The sequence below is a fragment of the Gallus gallus genome, chromosome 2 (assembly GCF_016699485.2).
Source record: "Gallus gallus isolate bGalGal1 chromosome 2, bGalGal1.mat.broiler.GRCg7b, whole genome shotgun sequence".
Lineage (NCBI taxonomy): Eukaryota > Metazoa > Chordata > Aves > Galliformes > Phasianidae > Gallus > Gallus gallus.
Window position 1 is genome coordinate 133,082,893 of NC_052533.1, and position 22,264 is coordinate 133,105,156.

Here is a 22,264-nt window from a genome sequence, read left to right on the forward strand (position 1 = left end):
CCAAATAAACATAACTTTGACTCTGCCAAATTGAACCTAAAACCACAAAAAGACAATTTTATTCTTCTTAATTTTATTATTCATTATTGATTTTGCTAGCTTGAGTAACCTTTACTGTAGTGGATGAAAAAGATAGAACATTTTGGAGGGTAAGTCTAATGATGGGATTTGAAATGGTAGTAATATAAGACAAATGACTTGTTAAGTATCTATATAATTTTAGAAAGCAAGAAATTTTTCACATGAGACAGAACTTACAAAGAACATAAGGATATATGTACAGAAAACAATATGGAGCTACATACAAGAAAACTGTCTGGATTGATAAAATGGAGCCAACACATAGCAAGCATCCAGGCGCTACCTTTAGGAACACTGTGCTATGCACTGTAGCACTGTAGATAACCTAAGGACAAAGGAAGTATGAAGGGAAAGAGAACTTACGTTTATTATAAATAAAACAAATCTCCCATGCAGGAAATCCTGTAAAGGGAAACCCTGACATAGCAGAAGTGGAGGAAGAAGGTATCAAAAGTAAGGAAAAAAGTTTGGGAATTATTGCCTTCTGAATTTGATGACAGTCACTATGAGAAAGATTGAGGCATTTGTGGCACTTGGTAGCAAGTAATTGCATAATAGATCCCCCTCAAAATAAGGTAGCCAGTTTGGCTGGGAGATAATAACCAGTAAGCATAGATATAAACTATCAGAAAAAAAAAAAAAAAAAATTGAATGTTAAGGTTAGAATTTTAAGGACTAGGAGAATGGTAGAGAGCTGATCAGAAAAAAAAAAAAAAGATTACTGTAGAGACCAGAGTGGCAATATGTGACATACAACAAGCTGGTTGTATAATATTAACGGCTTAGACTAATCGCTGCCTATTTGACTCAGACTTCATCTGCATTCAAGTACTAAAAGAAGAAACACATGTTCAGCATATTTAGATGAAGAAGCAGAGCAAATAGAAATTTCATGGCACTAGAAATTCCTGTTATTGCTGACATATATTCTTTCGCTAGCCTTCCTTCTCTATAAAATTTTGATAAAAATTTTTGATACTATAGTATATATAAGATGAAAATTATATTAATCTACTTCAAAGCAAAATTAAGAAATACATTTTTCCCTCATTTAAATTAAGAACTGTCAATATTTTATTAGTACAATTAATTTTTTAAGTAAGAATAGAAAATTTTCAAGTATCCTTGATTTTACCATTAAGTTTTTGTTTGTTACTTTATACCATACTGTGCATGATTTTTAGATGTAAAATAAGGTAGTATTCTGGAAAACTATTACTTCTGATATCACATTACAAGTTGGGGTAACTAATGAGACAATCAGAACAAAAAAATAGTGTTGTAGATAACTACTGAGCATGAGATGTCATTTAAAAGAGTTCAGTGCTAAGCACCTTTGAATGGAAAAGGAAAAAGGGAAAAGGGAAAAGGAAAAAGGAAAAAGGAAAAAGGAAAAAGGAAAAGGGGTATTTTGTCTAGTTCTGGTCTCCCTAGTACAAAAAAGATAAGGATCTCCTAGAGTCCAGCAGAGGGCCACAAAGATGATAAAGGGCCTGGAACACATCTCTGACGAGGAAAGGCTGAGCAACCTGGGCCTGTTCAGCCTTGAGAAAAGAAGACTCAGAGGGGTTCTGATCAATGTCTATAAATATCTAAGGTGCGGGAGGCAAAGGGATGAGGCCAGACTCTTTTCAGTGGTGTGTGGTGATAGGACATGGGGTAATGGCTACAAATTGAAGCATAGGAAGTTTCACAAAAATGTGCATAAAAACTTCTTCACAGTAAGGGTGACAGAGCAGTAGAACAGGCTGCCCAGAAAGGTTGTGGAGTCACTTTCTCTGGAGATGTTCAAGACCCGCCTAGCTGTGCATCATAGTCTAGACAGCCTGCTTTGGCAGGGGAGCAGGACTAGATCTCTAGAGGTCCCTTCTAATCCCTGCAGTTCTGTAATTCTGTGAAAAGGAAAAAGAAAAGAAAAGAAAAAGGGAAAGAGAAAGGAAAGGGAAAAGGAAAGGAGAAAGGAAAAAGGAATGGAAAGGAAAAAAGGAAAAAAGGAAAGGAAAGGAGAAAGGAGAAATAAAATGAAGCTCTTTGCTGCTTTTTGAAAGTATATTATATGCTATGCTCAGGAATTCCTTAAAAAATAGGTGTACTAATAATTATATAGGTTGTAAGGTAAAACACAAGGATATGTCACAACCGGGGTTGTCATTCTCTCAGCCACCTACGTATACATCATATCACCAACACTGACTGCATGTTTTAAAATTAATTGCTGTTTCCATATGAGTATTCAGCGAGTTATATGAAGAGTACTCAGTGAAAAAATCACGTAGTTATTCCCATATGTATCTTTGTGCAGTATCTAAATCTTGCCTTTTATTTTCCATAGATATATTCCATATCCTAGATATGGAATCAGGGCCTGAAAGAACCCAACAGGTCTTCCTGGCCATGATCAGCTTCAGCTGCGATTCCCACTTACACCTACACATGGGCCCTAGGATTCTGTTGCAGTTCATCCCCACTGTCCAGACTGTACCCTAATCTATAATCTAAGGTTTCTGATCCTCAGCTACTTAACTGTCCCTACCTCCTGTATAAGTATTGTAGTCCCAGCTGGGATTCCTGAGGAGGACCCTAGACCTAGTTCATCAGTTGCTATGTCAGAGGCTGTCTATATACCCTGCTGTGAACCTTCAGGATTGCACCTATCAGTGAGAGCGCAGTCTATGCGGGGTCAGCATTGACTCCTACTGTGTCCCTTAGGGAGAAGCCCTGCTTCTGCAACTTCCTGGTGTATGGTTTTGCTACAAGAATGAATTATATACAAGTTCCATTAAAACTTATTTTCATAATATGTATATGGTATCATCAGATGACTCAAATTGGCTTTTGAAAAATTAGTAGTTTATGTAATCTTTTATCTCTTCAAATCATATATTCAATTTATTCCATTTAAAAGTGAGATTTCTTATCGGTGGTACAAACAAATTCTTGTTTCTCAAGGTGAGCACTCAGAAAATTGAAAACATGTTATTGATATGCATCTTCAAAAAACTTGCCTGTTGTAGTAGGCACTTGGCGGGGATACGTGCTGTACGGGATAGGCCTCTCCCTAAGCATAGTGAAAGAGTGCTGTTGTGCTCAAACAGACCGTCCTTGCTAATGAAGTAAACAAGATAAGAAGGCAGCGAAGGAATGAGGAGACGATAGGAGCCAATAAGGAATTGTGGTAAGGGGCTAAGATCCAGTACGGACAAATCAGGACAGGGCACGATAGCTCAAGTAAGGTATATAAACTGTGTGTATTAGTGAATAAATGCCATTTTGCTACATCCGCATAATGGTGTCTGTGTTGCTATGGTCCTAGCGAGCTCTGATCGCTAGCCCATGACGGTGTGGCTTGGGACCACGGTGGTTGCTGGCAGTAACACTTGCCTGAATAGATTCTTCTAGTAACATATCAAATTTATGTGAAAGGCAGAAAATTTGAAAACACTGAACAGAATTTCTACCTGGAAATGCAGTATATTAACTCAGAAATATTAGCTACTTTCCAAAATGATATGTATCCGAAGTATCGATTTTAAAGAAATTGTATAAACTCCAAACCAGCTATTTTGCTGAGGAGGCTAGATACATAAATGTTAAAAAAAAAATGTGAAGGAAATGGCATACAGAAGTCACAAAGATGCACAAGGAGGGCCACAAGAAAGCTTTAATATCATGCCTATGACATGATATAAACACTCACAAGAATGAAATTTGCTGAAAGCTTAATAAAACACAGTAAGTAATATTATTTTTTTCTGCAAATTGCCTTTAGTTTTAGGTGATAAACATATAATTTCTAGAAATATATATATAGTCTTCTCAGTTCTAAATTATTCTCCATTTTCTCTATTTATAGTTTGAGGCAAATATCTAGCACATTCAATATGCTTGATCAAGCATATACAAAAAAGATAGAAGTAGTTATTTGGGCACTTTCTTTTATGGCTGTATATGATATTCTTTTCTTTCATTTGTGATTGTTTAACTGTCCTTTAGTACCATCTATACCAGTTAAGTCTGTTAAGCAATCACTGAAGATAGTCCATAACCGAAAAATTCAATAAGATTCAAATCTGAGGAGAAAAATTAAACAGAGGTATACCAATCTGTATGGGAGTAGAATCAGAGATCACAAGCTTCACAAACAGCCCAGCTGTGAAATTTGTTCACATCATACAGAAACATCTTTCAATAAGATTAGGGAAATGATGAGAAATGTAATTTGATTATGTTTTTGTGAACATAAACAGACAAAAAATAAAATACACTGTCATACTAGAAAGTTTCCCCAAGAACTGATGTAAGTAAAATTCTACTAGTAAAAAGTAGACTAAAATAGTAGACTAGTAAAAAGTAAACTAAAATAGTTTAATTTTCATGAAAAGTCTATGAAACTTTACCTTCTTACTTGCTACATTAAAATGAGAAAATAAACGTCACTGTGAAAGTTTTAGTAAAGCTTGCACAATTTCACTATTTTACTTTCTTAAATTCAAACTGGATACTCCATTCACAAAAATGTGTACTAATTTTTGCATTGCACCAACATGCTAGCAAGATCTTGCAAGTCTTGTGAACTGAACTGTATGGAGACTTAATTATATTTTTCTTTTTAGATGCTGACTTATTCAATTGAGTTCTACAGAACTCCTTATCTTTTTCCTCACCATAATGAAATGGCAAAATTATGAACACAGAAGCCTTCCTTTACTTTGTTTTAAATATATCAAAATTAAAGTAAATATATATATGTATATCCCAATTTCCACATTTGAAGTCTTAGCTAAATTTAATGGGAATTCAGGGTACATACATATGAGGGCCACTCCCACCGGATCTGGCACAGGCTGCCCAGTGAAGCTACGGATGCCCCATCCCTGGAGGCTTTCAAGGCATGATTAATCTAGTGGTTGGCAACCCTGCCCACAAGTTCCCTTCCAACCTGATTCCATGACTCTGTGATCCCTTTATTAGAGCAGCATTATGCAAGCTAAAATGAAACTGGACGTTCCCTGAATAAGAATACATGCTGTATTCTTTATCACGATAAACATAAGTAGTAAATATATGAACAATACAATTTACATTGCTATTGAAAATGAATTGTATATCCCTCAAACTACAGCTTTCCAGAAGTGGACATCTGTGTCTTGACTTTGAATGATGCACTAATAAAATTATATTCTGGGATTCATTAAGCTCTTGATTTTTCAAATAATTTTTCACTCTTTTGATCTCTTTGTGTTAGAAGATGCTTACACACACACACACACAAAACAAAGAAAAAAACCATTTTTTTTCTGCTTTAAAAGGAATTGACTTTTTTACATCTCTAGATATCCTCTTATTACAAAAATTGCAGAAGTTTCACAACAAGATCATGTAGACTGAGATTTCCACTACCTCATTTTCACTTTACATTCATTTATCCATAATTGTATGTTTTGTATGCATTGTTTTGTATTTTATGTATTGAAATTCATTTTGTAGAGACAATAGCTTTTATGAAGGCTAATTTTCTAACACATTAAATAGAATTAAAACACAACATAGATTAGAACATTCAATAAGGAGAAAGCATACCTTGTAATCTAAATAATTCACAATTTAAAGGCATTTAAGATTAATTATATCCTCATACATTTTTTAACACATGAATAGAGGCTATATTTCAATAATGTTTATTATTTACCTTGTCCTAAAGTTTGCAGGATGAGGATGCCCATCATATAATGATAAATAATCATATTCTTCTTCGAGAGCAAAAGACTGAAAGACGATCTGTATTCTGTTTCTTTCTTCTGCTATTATAACCCATGTACAGTTTGCACCATTTGGATATCCATACGGGAAGCCAGGGCTTTCTATAGTGCCATTCAGTCCTTTTAAAGTTCCACCACAGGTATAAATAAATCCTAAACAAACAAACAAACAGAAGTTAGAAAAAAAAAAAAAGAAAAAAAGAAAAAAAAAGTTTTTTTTTAATCACCTTCTTTAAAAGATGTCATTTCAATTCATGGTTTCTATAAATTTATCAAAATAATTCTTACCAAACACTGAGTTTAAAAAGGTGAAGACCATATTTTAATATAAATCACAGTAACTAAATGCAAAACAACTGTAACAAATGTGTTTTCTACACTATATAAGGACATATGGTAGTTATGATAGTGTCTTTGCAGATAAATAGACGTAGACAACATCTATGACTTCATATGAGACAAAATATTTGCATTGGTTTCTTCTTTTTATCTTTGTAGAAAGGATGAGAAGCCACAGCATAGTTAATGACTTCCTTTCGTTTTGGTGCAGTTCTGCTACAGATTATATCCATAAACCTTCTGCTGCTCATACCCAGTTCAGCCTGGAAAAGGCTGAAAGGCTATTATGAAGAAGCTTTTTCTAAACATTAATTCTCTTTTATGAAAACTGTGCACTTAAAGGCTGAATGTGAAATAGCCATCTGTTACATCTCTGTATTATCTCATGTAAAGAAGCTGTATTGTGTCTTTGTAACCAGGAAAAAAGAAAAAAAAAGGAAAAACAAACATACAAACAAAAAACAACTTGTGTATACTTAAATAAATATTAAGATGAACAGTGAACAGATTACATGTTGATCCCCAAGTGGATCAACAAGGATGGACAGAGCTGCCAATGGATCCTCTTTAATATAAATATCCCCAAATGTTTAAAATAGCTCCCACATACAAAAGTTAGATATTTTTGGACTGCTAGCAATTATCTTTCTACACAGAAAACCTATTTTCTAAGAAAAAAAAAATGAAAAAAGTATAATTAGAAAAATGTTCCCTCCAGGTCGCTGTGTACTCATAGTTTTTTCTATACTCTTGTTCTCAGTCCTAAATCTCAGTTACAGCAATTCTTAATTGTTCTATGTCCATAGCATATATATATATATATGTGTTTTACAGTCTAACTGTAACTAGCCCCTCTCCACACAACTGATCCATTAAATATTAGATCAGTTTTCCTGCTTTGCCTTTTATGCCCCAGAAACATCTCTTCCTCAACTATGCTCAGAACAAGCAACTTCCACTAGCAGGGAGATTCCATCAACAGAGAGAAGCAGCTGCTCAGCATGCTATTTCATAGAAACATGAATTATACTTTGTAGCAAACTACAAACAAATGAGATGTCATTTCTCTAATTATACACACATGTATATATTTGAGCTCATTAAATCATCTTCTTTATGGCACTTTCACAAGTATATCCTCATGTAGAGCATTTAAATGTACAGAGATCTTTTCTCTGAAGTAAGAAACAGAAGTCTTTTAGGATTTTACACATCAAATTGCTACACTGTAAAGTAAGTTTTCTTGACAACAGAAAAGAGACAATTTTTTTATCTCACACTTTTCTTATTTATCTTCAGTGATGAGAAAATATTCCTTGTATGAAGCGTCATTGCTAGTTTATTAGTATATTGTAGATATGTAAGACAAAGAGGGAATGGAAGGTCTTACAAAGTTATTAGGGATTTGTTTTTCTCAGCTATATGTGCAGTAAATTTTAACTTTTTTTTCTTTTTCTTTTCTTTAGCTTAGAGAATACATTTTCACATCAGCAACTACACACTTTCATTTGTTCTTAGCCTTCACTGCTAAGAGTCTGTTTTATTTATAACTTTCTACATCTCTCTTCCTCATTACCACTTTTAAGTCAGTTTCATACATCATTATTTATTGGTTAACTTCATTTATTTTATTTAGGATTTCAGAAATATTTTGGAATAAAGTTTTTGTAAAAGTAAATACAACTAAGCTCATCATATGATCATAGAAATCTAGCTCTTTCTCCAAACACAGTCACTAGAAAAAGACATTTAAAATAGCTATGTCTCTACATATATCAGTTTAACTTCTTTTCCAGAAATCTGTTGTTAAGGTCTACTTTAATGTCATTAAAGTACTCCTTTTCATCTAGAATTCACAGCTAGGATTCAGATCACAATTTACTTGCAAACTTTTTTCATTACATGGAAGACTTTATTGAAAGCATGAGAAAAAGAATTTGAAAAGATTTAAGTAACACTAGAAAAGAAAAATGATTACTGAATTAAGGGTGAAGATGTTCAACACCACTGATAATGTTTTCTTAGTAGTTAGTGTGATTCAAAGTTCTTTTTATAGTTTCCTACTAGATGTCAAAATTCAGTTGTTTAAATCTCATCAGTATTATGTGGATTAATGTATCGTGAAATCATAAAACAAAACTGCTCTTCCTGATTTCAGTTATTCTTTGAGTGACTGTGGGATCACACAGTCTGTGTTTACAGTAAACATCAGTAACATCAGTTCATTCCTTATCTCCATATTCAATTTTCATTGCCTTCTATTAAGATGCGTAATATTCCAAATCTGTACTCCTTACTTTTGCATGTCCCATAACTATACTGTCACTACAAGATAGTCTTTTGCTTTTTCTTTTGATCGTGATCACTCAACTCTACTGTTTCAGAATATACTTTCACATCTCTCCTTCCAAGCTCTCCACACCTTTTGTTTAATATCCTCTGTTGACAGCAGTCATCACTGTAAGATAACTATACTGTGTTTGATGAGCACCCTAACAACATACTAAAGTACTTGTCTGCTTCTTTTAAAAAAAGTATTTTGTATTTTTTATCTTTTACTTAAAGAGCAAACTGAGAAAATGAAAGATGAGTTGCTCATAGGATATATATATATTTTTTTGAAATACTGATCTTTCATCTCCCTCAATACCATACATCTTAAGCAAAGTCAATCTTATCTCAAAGTATTCCTTAACTATATCATCTGTGTTCATCTCCCTCTATCCTGCAATCTACCCATTTGCAAAGCTATTCCCACCCTCCAGCTGGTGTCCCTCTTCTGTTCAGGATCCACCAGCATTACTCATTCGTCTTTTCTACTCTTCACATTTTTCTGCAACAGTTTTCTATTTATATTCTTTGATCTGCCTATTGTCTTTGACAACAAGGAGCAAAAAAAATCATTTTCATGGTGACCATAAGTCAGAAAGAAATATTTTCCTAGTTCACTTCTGTTGCACTGGATTCTTTTTCTGTTATCTTACACCATCTTAGATTTTATAGTGCCTGTGTGTTTATCCTTCTTGTTTTCTTATTCTCCCTTGTACTCTTGTTTGAGAAACCACTTGCTTCTGTGGTTTCTCATTATATTTTCAGGAGTTTCTTAGCACTTAAAATAACATATTGGATTTAGTTCCTTCCTACTCTCCACTTTTTTCTCTGCCTCCCTCACATGCCTAGCAGTTTGTATACTTACTCTAATTGCTTCGATAAAAGAGTTGACTTTTACACTAAGGACATTCATTGGTGCCCATTCCCAACATACTATAAACTCTTAGTACCTTCTGAGTTTCAATTTCCTCCTGTGCTCAGTGTGAAAACTACACATACAAGCAGCAACTCTAAAACCACAGAGCACCAGAAGTATTCTGCATCTTCGTAGTAGTTTGTAGCGAGAAAAGGATCCACACCAGATAGAAGGCATTACTGTTGCTACTGTTTCAGAAATTATCTTCTATTCATGTAGAGTCCTGTGACTATTTACCTCAGTATTCAAAGAATCCCTTATACTTCCATCTTTCTCCTGAACAGCAGCTCTTTTAATGTGCTTTCTACTAGGTAAGGTAGAAGGACACCAAGGTCCTACTTTGTAGAGTTTCCTTTCAACAGATCAGTTTGTAACTTTTAGTGCATGTGTTTATTCTTCCCCAGGTATAGAACTCTTTCATTGTTTGCTTCTGCTCTCCAAAGTTTTAAAGAAATCATTAGAGTTGGTGTGCAACAACAATCATTACTGTAAACTATTCGAAGAATAGTTATATTAAATATAGTTATATATATATAAGTATAAATATATAGTTATATATATTTATATAAATATAATATATATAAATATATAATTATAAATATAAGTAAATATATTAAACATTTAATATGCAAATATTAAAGCATTTGAAGAACATTAAGGAAATATTATTTTTCCTCCAAAGATTAATTTCTCTGGTATAGCCTGAAAATGTTCATAAGGATTTTAGTATTTTCTACATCTCAGCTGTGGAAGGTTGAAGAGGAAGAACAGATTCTGCTCCTTGTGTCAACACTGAGTATGTTTTTTATTTTAACAAACAACCTGAGGTCTAGGAAATGGAAAGGATTGCTCATGTTCATTTGGACTCCATTTTGAAGAGCTGAATTGCAAGTAGCCAACACAGAAACTGGATGGTGTTTAACAAAAACATTCACAATATTTTTGATAAATATAATGAAATACATACTGTCTGTCATTAAAATTCATTTTAAAAAGGTATTTCACATTCTGCAACAGAAAAAAATGTAGCCATATCCTATAACTAAAATCAAAAAGACATTAACTTCAGTAGTGACATTGGTGTTTGAGGTACTTTAGAAGATGTAAAATAAACCTACTACATTCTATGTCATCCAACAGAAGAAGAAGGTCACTTTTCCAAAAAAACACTGGATATTTGTCTACCATTAGGCATTAATTTACGTTGTGTGTGTTTTGTTTGTTTTCTTGTTGGTTTGTTTGTTTGTTTTTTCCTTAACTCCTTGACAGGAAATAACCTTGTGTTTTCTGTTTTAAAAACATTGCTACTACTGCCATGCAGTGAAAGTCTGGCTTGAGCAAGTCAGCTGAAATACATTCCGAATTTTATCCCCAGTATGTAATTAACTTTCCTTCTAAAGATATTCCAATACTTTTCTCTTATTTCTCTTAGATGTCTTTTATCAAGAGATTAGTTGATTTAAAGTGCCTCCTTGCTTGTATAGCCAGAGAAAAGCAATCTCTCAGATGTAACAAACATCTGGGCAATTTAAATAGACATAAAAACAAGAAAGGACATTTGGAATTTCATCATAGAACGAATTAAAAATCTTCCCTGGGACTGAAAGCCTGCCATATTTAATAACCCTCACACACAGTAGTGCTGCGAAACTTGCAGGGGAATGAGATTATTTGGATTCAAATAATAAATTTCTGATCTCAGTTGTATTTTGACACCCTGCTTCTCTCTTCTGGCTATAAGAATAAACATTCTGTGTAATGACTTCCTCATTTTTGGACAATAAATCATGGAAAGTGCCTTCCTGACTCTCTGACCACCTGAGTTTTTCTCCTTCTATCCACTCTTCCTGCAATTCTTCCACTTGAAAATTCAAAAGAACTGGGTGCAAGCAGGAGTTTGTCCATGACTCTCAGCTTCCTGGCCCTAAAGAGGACATAATATCAAAGTCACATCTGGAAATAAATTCATACAGATTTAATTTCTGATTTCATGATAAATGTAATCTATGAAAAAGATACAAAGACATTTCATTGTGAAGATTAGATGTTGAAAGAATTGTATTAAGCTAGCCTTTCCTTTTCACTGTTCTTTTTTTTTTTTTCCAAAGCTAATCTTACATCCAAAGTTTTTGTTGTCTGCTTAATCATGAAAAGTTACTTTATTTTTAAAGTAAAATTCTAGACTCTTTTAAAGTTAGTTTACAATATCACTTCACAAGATAAGATGACCTGGAAGACCACACTCATAGTAACACAAACTGCTAGCAGCATTTTGAAGCATTTATGTTATTTTATGTATAGAAACTTTTAATTTGCATAGAATGCCTACTTGATTCTCCAGTTCTTATAGCAAATAAACTAATTAAAAGTGCTGGTAAAAGTAGTCAGCTCTTTCTACATAAACTGCATGATAGATGGTGGCAAGATACAACCACTACAACGGCAGGTAAACTTAAATGTTTTAAAGTAGTTTATCATTAAGTTCAATCTGTGCAATATATTTAAAATATATTTTAAAGCTTCATCACTATTGTATTTTTTTTTCCTACTAAAATTGGAATATTGATTTAACTGCAAAACACAGGCCTCTGGACAGTGAAAAAAAGCAGAGCTTGCAAATTACTTTGGAAAAAAAGAGAAAAGTTAATAAAATTCTCCACAACAGAATAATTACTTAGAAATACTGAGGAATTTGTAAATAGAATAATTATTAAATAAAATGTAGAAAACTTTCACAAAACAAGAATTTATAAGTTCTCAAATATAAACAAATACCCTCTATAAAAAAGGTTAAAACGTAAGTGATTTCTGAAATAATTAATATACATTTAGTATTAAAATAAACATGAAATGCTTTAAACCCTTAATTATAATTTTCACAGTAATTTTAATAAAACAGAAAAACAATCAATATAATGCTGATATGAGCTATTTAAATTTAAAATCATTGGCATGCAAAATAAACCTCTGTCATTGTATAATTAGTTCATTAAAATCTGGGATGTGTGATATGGACCTCTCTAATAAGATTTACACAGAGATTAACGTAGCAAAGGAAAAGAAAAGAAAAAAAAATGTATTTTTACAGTACATTAATTTTGGTAGTTTGAAATCCTGCAGTTTCAGATAATCTAGTTTCAGATAATTGGCATTACTGTAAATCTAAATAACCTGTTGAAATAGGAAGGAAGGAAGGAAGGAAGGAAGGAAGGAAGGAAGGAAGGAAGGAAGGAAGGAAGGAAGGAAGGAAGGAAGGAAGGAAGGAAGGAAGGAAGGAAGGAAGGAAGGAAGGAAGGAAGGAAGGAAGGAAGGAAGGAAGGAAGGAAGGAAGGAAGGAAGGAAGGAAGGAAGGAAGGAAGGAAAAAAAATTTACCATAATCCTACCACATCACAGATTTAGCTAAACTCAGAAGAAGAGAAAAAGAAAGAAGGGATTTAAAAAAACAACCAAGCAAAACACTACAAAATGATTAACAAAAACAAAACACCTTATAATAAGCTTCAAGATAGGAAATAAACATTATCAAGCAAAATATGACACTGGCTTGAAGTGACATTAACAAGATTATAAATGACTTTAAAAACTCATTGCTTGGAGAATCAAAATAAAAATATGAATCTATTTCTCTGCCAAATGACACATTTTACAGCAGCCTAAACTACCTGAGTGTTGCAGAATTAAAAATGTTTTGAGAAGCAGCAGTTGGAAAAAATACATAGTCTTTGAGCTACTCCAAAGAGTGAAAAAAACAACAACCAACCTCAAAAACTCTTTTCAACTAAACAGGAACCAGATTTGAATTAAATAGGCAATATCTCATCCCCTTCTTTAGTGAACGTATTGAAAAATACAACTTTTCTGAAGATGGGCAAGATGAACAGAAGATAAAAAGGGAGAGAAGTAGAGATCACTACAAAGACATAGCAAAGGAATAAAAATATCTATAATTAGACAAATAGACATATGTATGGTTTTTAACTGAATGGAATAGCAGGATCTGGTTTTTGGTTTTCATTTTCGGAATTATATAGTATGCAACTACTACAAAAAATGAAAGAGCTGTATACAACTGAATGTGAGGGAATCAGATGAACTAACAGTTTTCTCACACAGCTCCTAAAAATGAATCACAGAATCTCCAAGGTTGGAAAAGACATCTAAGTTCATCCAGTCCACCCATCCACCTATTGATCCTAGAAGGAGATGAGGGTGATCAGGCAGGATCTGCCTTTCAAGAACTTATGCTGGCTTTACCCGATCCCCTGTTTGTCCCTATCGTGCCATGCGATGTACCTCAAGATAATCTGCTACATAAGCTTTCCTGGCACCAGTGTCAGGCTGATGGGCCTGTAGTTCTCCAAAAATAAATTAATGGAAAAAGTTTTGAAACTAGATATTGTCAACAGCTGAATAATCATGTTGTATTTTTCAGTTGAATTTTCTGTTTAAAGTTCTGTTTTCTAAGCTAGGAATCTCAAATCAAGCTACATGTATTAAGTAATTTTTGTTTTGTATCAAATCCTTTATGCTGAGCTTTTTAAAAACTATAACCATGTTGCGGTAAGTCTGCTTATTGTTTTAATAATGCGTTATTAAACTGAAATGTCCATTCTGAAGTTTCCAGGATTTTTCTAAAATAAAACAGGCTAGAACTTCCTGTCATTAAGAGCACTGAATCAGCCACAAAGTTTAGTGAGTAAAAGTCTTTCTAAGAACATTATTTTATGTAACTGGAGTAAATAGGTTTTAAACTTCATCTGAAGAGCATTTTCAATAGGCAGCTGTATTTACTACGACAACGAATCAAAGAGAGAGAGGCAACGAAGAAGATATCAACTGACTCAACTATCCCAGCTGATTTTGCACAACTACAGAGTGTGGAAAAAATCACAATATACAGTAATCACCATTAAGAAAATCTGAATCTTCCCTCTGCTTCTCTAGTTAAAACTTGGGTTAAACTTTTACCATTTACAGAAAAAAAAGAGGGGGGGAAGGGGGACAACGCAGAATAAATATTTAATCATATATTTGGTGTCTTTCTTTCCTTCCTCCTTGGAAAATGACAACCAAACAGCCAAACAAAAATCTGGCTACTTTGTATACAATCTGGATACTATCCATGTATGAAACAAAAACTCTTTTGTTATCTGTAAATGACAGTTACTCTTTGTATTTCTGTCAACAACATATTTTCATAGAATCATAGAAACATGCAGCCATTCAAATTGGAAGGAACCTTTAAAGGTCCAACTCCCCTGCGATGAACAGGAACATTCACAGATAGATCAGATTGCTCAGAACCAAGCCCAGCCTAACTTTGAATGTCGCCAAGGATAGGGCATCCACCACATCTCTGGATAACCTGTTCCAGTTCATAACTATCCTAACTGTAAAAAACATTTTCCTTGTAGCCTAAATACTCCCTCTCTTAGTTAGAAACCATTTTCCCTTGCCCTGCCACAACAGACCCTGCTAAAGAGTCTGTCCCCTTTCTTATAGCCTCAGTTTGGATACTGAAAGGCTGTTATCAGATCTCCCCACAACCTTCTCTTCTCCAGACTGAACAACCCCATCTGTCTCAAGCTTAATCAACCATGCTGAATAATCTGAAGTCATGATAAGCAAAGTTAGAAGAAAAGGTAATGAGAAATTTCAGTAGAAAGAGAACATATAAAAACTATGTACGGATGTAAAAAAAATCCAGAATGAATCCAAAAAGATAATCACTGAAATCACAGAAATGGATGGCAAAATGTTAATGCAAGAAGTTCTAACTTTGATAGCATAGTTTAACTTAGCACGCAAAACTACTGGAGAAAGGAGTTATATCATTCTGTTTAAATAAATTATTCCTGTAAACAGTGAGACTTGATTGTTGATTGAATGTCTTCATGTTCATTTGCACATAACAAGGAAATGTGGCATATTACTTACTTCTTGCAGCATCTGCAGATGGAAATTGCAACAGTTTGGCAGATGCACTAGGTACTAAGTATTTACAAACGTGTATTACACAGAGTAGACAAATACTTACTGCCCAGGAAAAATGTATATTTCTGGCCTGAGTCTTTTTTCTTGGGTTTCAACTTATATTAATACACACAGAAAACCTATAATAGTTATTTCTTGAAACTTAATGAACAGTTGTTAGATAATGGCCCAAGGTACAACCTTCAACATTCAGTTTCTCCCTCCCATTCATTAATACTCAGCAAAGGCCTATGTCACCCCTTATTAAGTTAGTAACATATATAATTTTTTGTTACATTTTGTGACTTCATAATTTTAATTTATGTACTCCTTGGTTTTAGCTTATTTCATCTTTTCACTCCATGGATCTCATCCATTTTTCAGTACTGATATCTGCTTTTGTTAGCTAGTATTTCTAAAATTAACCAGTATCCCACATTTCCGAAAAATGGTTGGTAATATTGCTACCATCTTATCATGAATAATTATCCCCTTTAACATGACAAACTAGACCAAACAAGAAAGATATTACTTTAAAACAAACTCCATTGCATTATCAGTAGTAAAGAATCTCAGTAAAGTATTAAAATTTTCTCAGTGCTAAGCAAGAAAAGAAAGTGTTTCATGTCTTTCTCAGACAGAATATATTGTATAAAATATTAGACAAGGTTGAATAGTGATAGGACACAGGGGAATGGTTCTAAACTGAGACAGATTTAGTTTAGATATTAGGAGAAAGTTTTTCACTCAGAGGGTGGTGATGCACTGGAACAGGTTGCCTAGAAAGACTGTGGATGCCCCATCCCTGGAGACATTCAAGGAAAGGCTGGATGTGGCTCTAGGCAGCCTGGTCTAGTGGTTGGCAACCCTTCACATAGCAGGAGAGTTGAAACCAGATGATCTTTGAAGTCCTTTTCAACCCAGGCCATTCTATGATATGATTCTATGACACCAATGAAATATCTGGTTGTTCATAGTAATTATTCTCGTATATAAAAGTTGATTTCAGGCATTGCTTCTCTGTGTCCCCCTAGATGCTTAACTCTCACATAAATTATTATATAGGATTAAAATTCATAGACTTCTATATTTTGTTTCAGATTGTCTTTTCAGTCTTAATTGCATGTCTTCTGACCAGTGTATCCAGCATCCTGTGACTATTGAATGTAATCCAGAATGTTATGTCATCTTTCTGTTTGTGTAATGACATCTATTCTGCTTTCATCTGCTTACAAATGAGGTGTGAAGAACAGATTTTTATTAAATGTGTTTATAGTGTCCTAAAAACAAGGTTCCTATTACTGTCAATGGAATGCTGAACAATAAATTATTTATTTTCCCATGTCTATCATGAAGGAAATGAGGGTGAGCTACCTTAGCAGAGCACACTGCAGGTCTCCACTTCCTACTCACACATATCAGAACACAGAGTTGCTGTCACCACTGCTCTCACTGTAGTATGCACAGAAGCATGCATGATTGCTAGTTTTGCAAGGACAGCATCTTCTATCAGTACAAAATGAAGCTGCCAAACTTCTTTTGTAATGACAAGATCTGATTACTCTTTGTCTTCCTTTACTGCAATATGTTTCTCCCAGATCCAGGGGTAGCAGAAAGCCAGTAGGATGTTCACCAACTCTCCCTTTGTAAGAGAGGGAGATACAGAGAATCCCAGGACAGAGTCTCAAATTCTAAAATCAGACCTTTATTTGCACGTGGTAACATCGGTAGAGAGAGAACAGCGAAGAAGCGAGTAGTGGAAAACAGCAATACTGTTTAACCAGCTCTTTAAGAAAAACACAATGTAAATTTTATCAGCTCTGCAGCTGGTGCAAATGAATGCCCTGCAATGGATTTCTTTTTAGAATGCTGCATCTCATATCACATCAGTGAGTAATAGCAACAGCTTTAAAGGAACAACTGTAAGCATCTGAACAAGGGCTAAAGAGCAAGAATAGTACTGACTTAAAATAATAATAATAACAGTAACCCTGTATCTTCCTTCTTCCCACACAAAATATCTACTTTTCATACACTGCAAAACTTCTATATCAGTGCAAAATGTGATGCAATAAAAAATTTTAATTAGTGCCTAGTGTGTCAATAGAATTTTCTACAGAAATGAGGAGCAGTATATTCTTTTCTCTCTTATTTACTATCTCTATAATTAGGAGTATGATTATGCTATCAGTGCAGTGAAATGAAAATAGAATCCACACCCAGTATGAATAATATACCCAGTGTGCCTGGAAATTATAGAATTTTCAAACAAAAGATAATTGTATTTTTCTTTCTCTCTTAATTATATCGTTGTAATTTGAGATATGTGACAAAGTTATTAATGCAGTGTAATAAGCTTGAATCTATGCACAGTGAACCTAAAAACTTTTTTAAATAGCATTTACTTCTTGGATGTAAAGGACTTTGTTGAATTACTGTGGCAAAATTCATATGATTTGTGTGGGAGGAGGGGATGCAACTGTTGCTCGGTGCATTCAGAAATCCAGACTGCTCAGCTATAATTGTATGCTATTAAGATTGTAATTGTTAATATTGGAAAGGATCTTTGAATATGTCATATGAAGCTCTATATGAAGGCTATTTGCGTTGATTAACAGAGTAACTGGTAGAACTCATCTGAAAGCTTAAAGAAAGCAGATTTCCATGGAAAAATAAAAATAATAAAAAAGCCTGTGTTTAGTGACTGACATCTTGTCATACTTAAAGTTCATCCGTACTCTCTGAAAGTGCATCATATGTACAGGAGCAAAGTATGTAGGTGACCCCATAGTACTTCAAAAACACTAAACAAAATATGAAAACAGAATAATGTAGTCAAAGGGTTACCTTCAAAACAATTCAATCAAGATTACAACTGAATTCGTACTTGTCTGAAAAATAAAATACTTACATATTGTTAAAGAGAAAATCAAAATAAATTTACACTAGGCTTAGGTGTAATAAGCAGCAATAAAAGAAACCTTTCCACTATATATCCTTTGAAACAAGAGATCTGACACTGAAAAACACCTTCAAATATTAAGAAATGCTGAACATTAAGAATCTTCTGATGAGGGTCAGACTTGCCTTTTATGTTAATAAATCATATACTTTTATATTTCAATTAGAAGTCATGGTCTACTTTCTCTTATTCTTATTATTTCTTTCCTTTTAGAATTTTGTTCACAAAACAGCTGTAGAAAAATCATTCACTTGCTACCAAGAAAGCCTATGATAGTTCAGCAGAAATTCTAAATAAGTGAAAACAAATAGAAAAATGTCTTAATCTGATGAAATGCAATAATTTCATAATATTGAAGTATGTTTCAAAATCATATTTAGAATTAAGAAAATCAGAAGATTTAAATTTCTTCTCTTCTTTGTAAATTATCCCCTTATAAAAACATGTATTTTTCTTCTTTGTAATACTTTATCAGGAAAGATCAGTGATGAATTATGGATATCATCCTCATAGATTTTGCAATAGTTACCTATGCCCTTAACCTAAGGCATAAGACATTCTGTGTCAATTTTCATGTAGAATTGATTAATGAATATCTGCAATCTTAAATATTCATAGGGTGAATGTCTGCATATAGAGAAATAAACAGCAAGATAATTGAAATGATCTCTTTAAATAATTTTTTATATGTCTAGACAATTATAAATTTTCTTTTTTTTTTCCCTGCAGACAAGATTAAATCAAATCAACTTTTTTTCTTTTTGCTTACAAACAGTTAAAGCTCATATTTTCATAAAGATGTAAGATACTGGCTTTATTTTAATTTTAAACCCATAAACACTGGAAGTCCTGCTACTACGTAAAATCCACAGCTAGGAAAATATATCAGGTAACTCCAACCTGCATAATAGATTTCTTGTTGAGTGATAAATACTGCACTTAAATCTAAAGACATCTCAGTTTTTGAAATAAAACTGTTCCAGATTTATCCCACTGTTAAATTTCGTTCCCTTCATCAGTACAATCATTTTCTTAGACATACCATATCATAGTATATTACTATAGAAGGAAAATTAAAGTAAAGGTATGGGATTCATTTAAACCTTATATATATATCCTGTTCTCATTTTTTTTATTTTATTTTATTTCATTAAATATTTGCTTTATTCGATTACTATATTTTTTCTATTGTTTCCCAGTATTTGCTTCTATCAGCTGCCTGCATTCTTTTCTTACCTAAATTTATAATGCAATAAATTGTGTACTGTTATTTTCAGCTTTAAAAATATTTACAAATACCACTTCCATCATCTTCCTAATCATTCTTTAAATTACTGTGTAAATTGGAAAAAAAAAAAAGTATGTAAGAATAAGGGAAAATAAAATATTAATTAATTACCAATTGATTACTTTAAAAACCTTCTGTCAAAGCAAACAACACTTCATTTGTCTGTTAATACTATGGGTCTTTAATGCCTATTTAATCTCTTAAGGGGGAAAGTTAACATCAAGATATAATAAAGAAATGTGCTTGGGTGTTTCATGTGTCTGAGTTACAAGATTGTCAAAATGCCCACAGAAAAATGTTGAAACACTAGCTACCCTTCTCATCAGCCTCTAGATGTCAGAAAACCTTAAATCTTAACAACAGGTAAATATAATCATATCCTGTGAATTTTCCACTTCAATGAGTGACCCAGAATCAGAAAGCTTATTACAGCTAATGAGCTCAAGAAAGATGAAAGAATACTTACAGACTTACACTGAGCAGTTACTAGATTCAAGAAAATTGACATTCCTTGCTATTTTTCTCTTTGGTTTTCTCTAACTCAATGTTTCCTGGGATTTATCATGGCAAAATATTTATTGAAAAAGTTAGGGAAAGGAGTTCTCTAATCCTAATAATTAATTCATGAGGATCAGACCTCAGTGAATACAGAATGGTATAGCTACTTTTACTTTGAGCTAAGATAACCATACCACCTGAAAATATAACCCAAGGAAAAAAAAAAAAAGAGAGAGAGAAAAGGAAAGCCAATACTGCTCTATACAGTGATATCAATCAAGTGTATTGCCCTCAAACATCTATAAATACCCACTATAAAGCTGAAAATGTGTATTTTTTAAAAACTCTTCTCAAAGATAAGGGAGAGAAAAATCCAACCTGCAAAATCAGAATACTTTTGAATGAAATGTCTTTCTTTTTCTGTCACTAGTACTGTTTTCTTCCTTACCACAATACAGTAAAAAATGCCTAGTAAAATTATTGTTTTATTACTGCAATTGTGATGCTTGTAGAACAAGATGGGACAAGGATGGGGACAATGTGCTACAGTGTATGGGTATGGGTATGGGTATGGAATGAGAGCCTTAATAGTACTTAGAGCATTTAGATTACTATTAGAAGGCCTCCATTCCAAAAAGTCTCACTAGGTATCTTCCATGACCCTACACTTCTGCTTTCAAAAAACAGAAAGTAAACAAAAACATGTATTATTCAGTTTATATATTTTGAAGACAGACTGATATAAAATTATCTGTTAATTTTAATCTTCCAGTAAAATTGACAGATAAAATGCAGTGAATTAGATCCCAGCTCCAGCAAGTAAAATTCACAACTAAAGAGATATCCATACTTCATTTTTTGGAAAATTGACGAACACAAACATGAAAGTTATAACATTCAGAAGAACGTAATCCATAGGTTACATGAACAGACAAAACAACTTAAGCTGTGAGAAAAACAAAGAATAAGCACATCTGGAGACTAGAGTCATCAAAATAGGTCACAGAGAATCAATAAGTATGACTTCTTTGAATGTCCAAAAAGCTTAGGACAAAGGCTCTTTCACAAGAGCCTTTTAAAGACAGTAAACTGAGAAGCAAAGCATGGTGAAAGATACCTTATTGTACAGATGGTAGCTAGGAGGTGAGTAGAAATACAGAATTAATAATTTTTATTATAAGCAAAGTATGAATAAAATTTCACTATCCTAACTTCCTATGAACATAGAATACCTCAGAATGTTTGCTAATGTGTATTAGACTAGGTTGTCTTGAATATTAAGAATGCAGAAAGATGAAAGTATTATTTTTTTTTAATTGTTTTGGAAAAGGGAAACAAAAGGATGACAGTATTTTCCTGTGATGAATTCATTTGAGACAGTAAAGGCCAGGAAGATTGTTATAAGGACCAGAAAAAGTGTCTGAGAAAACTACAGTGAGTGAAAAATATCATAGATTGATTTATTTAAAGCATTTCTAAATGAGAATTAATTGGTATAAAATTAATAGGAAAAAAACCCTTTCCAAGATAAGAGAAAGAAAAGTCGAACAAGACTAGTCCTAAGAACAACGAAGAAACCACAGAAAGAAACCTGGACATATTTTTATTTATTAAAGTTAAATACTGAAGCTACAATCTAAATAATATTTCAAATTAAGAACATAAATATAAAGTGATGGCACAGAAGTAATCTAATGCTGTTATTTTGAATCAATACTTCTGAAAGTTGTTCACCTGAAGTACTAAATCAATTCCTCGTTTGTCTTTAACTGGAATAAATACAATGCAGTTAAGCAAGTAATAGTGGTATAAAACACATGATAATTTTTTGGCTGCATTCATAAACCAAAACAATAAGGAAACTGCAGGAAAAAAGTCGTGCAGAGGCAACGTGAGGCTGAACGAGAGTAGGCATTTTAACATATGTTAGTGAGAATGAAACACCTAAGATATATAATATATAAAATTGTGACACAATTAAATGATAGTTCAACTATTTCATATAAGAAGCTCTTTGACTATTATTTTACCTAACTATTCTTATTAAAACAATTATACATTGTAAAGTTGCAAAGGAAGTACATATACACACACACATGCACTCAGACACACACAC

At 33.1% G+C, this 22,264-nt stretch overlaps 1 protein-coding gene across 6 annotated transcripts in view; it reads right to left on the reverse strand.

The window, feature by feature from the left end:
* Positions 1 to 22,264, reverse strand: part of CSMD3 (CUB and Sushi multiple domains 3) — a 567,558-nt gene that overhangs the window by 480,486 nt on the left and 64,808 nt on the right. For all 6 annotated transcript variants that reach the window (XM_040695846.2, XM_015283035.4, XM_040695845.2 and 3 more), the window contains exon 2: positions 5,771 to 5,993. In XM_040695846.2, the coding sequence (XP_040551780.1) occupies positions 5,771 to 5,993 (223 nt within the window). The remainder of the gene's footprint in view (positions 1 to 5,770; positions 5,994 to 22,264) is intronic.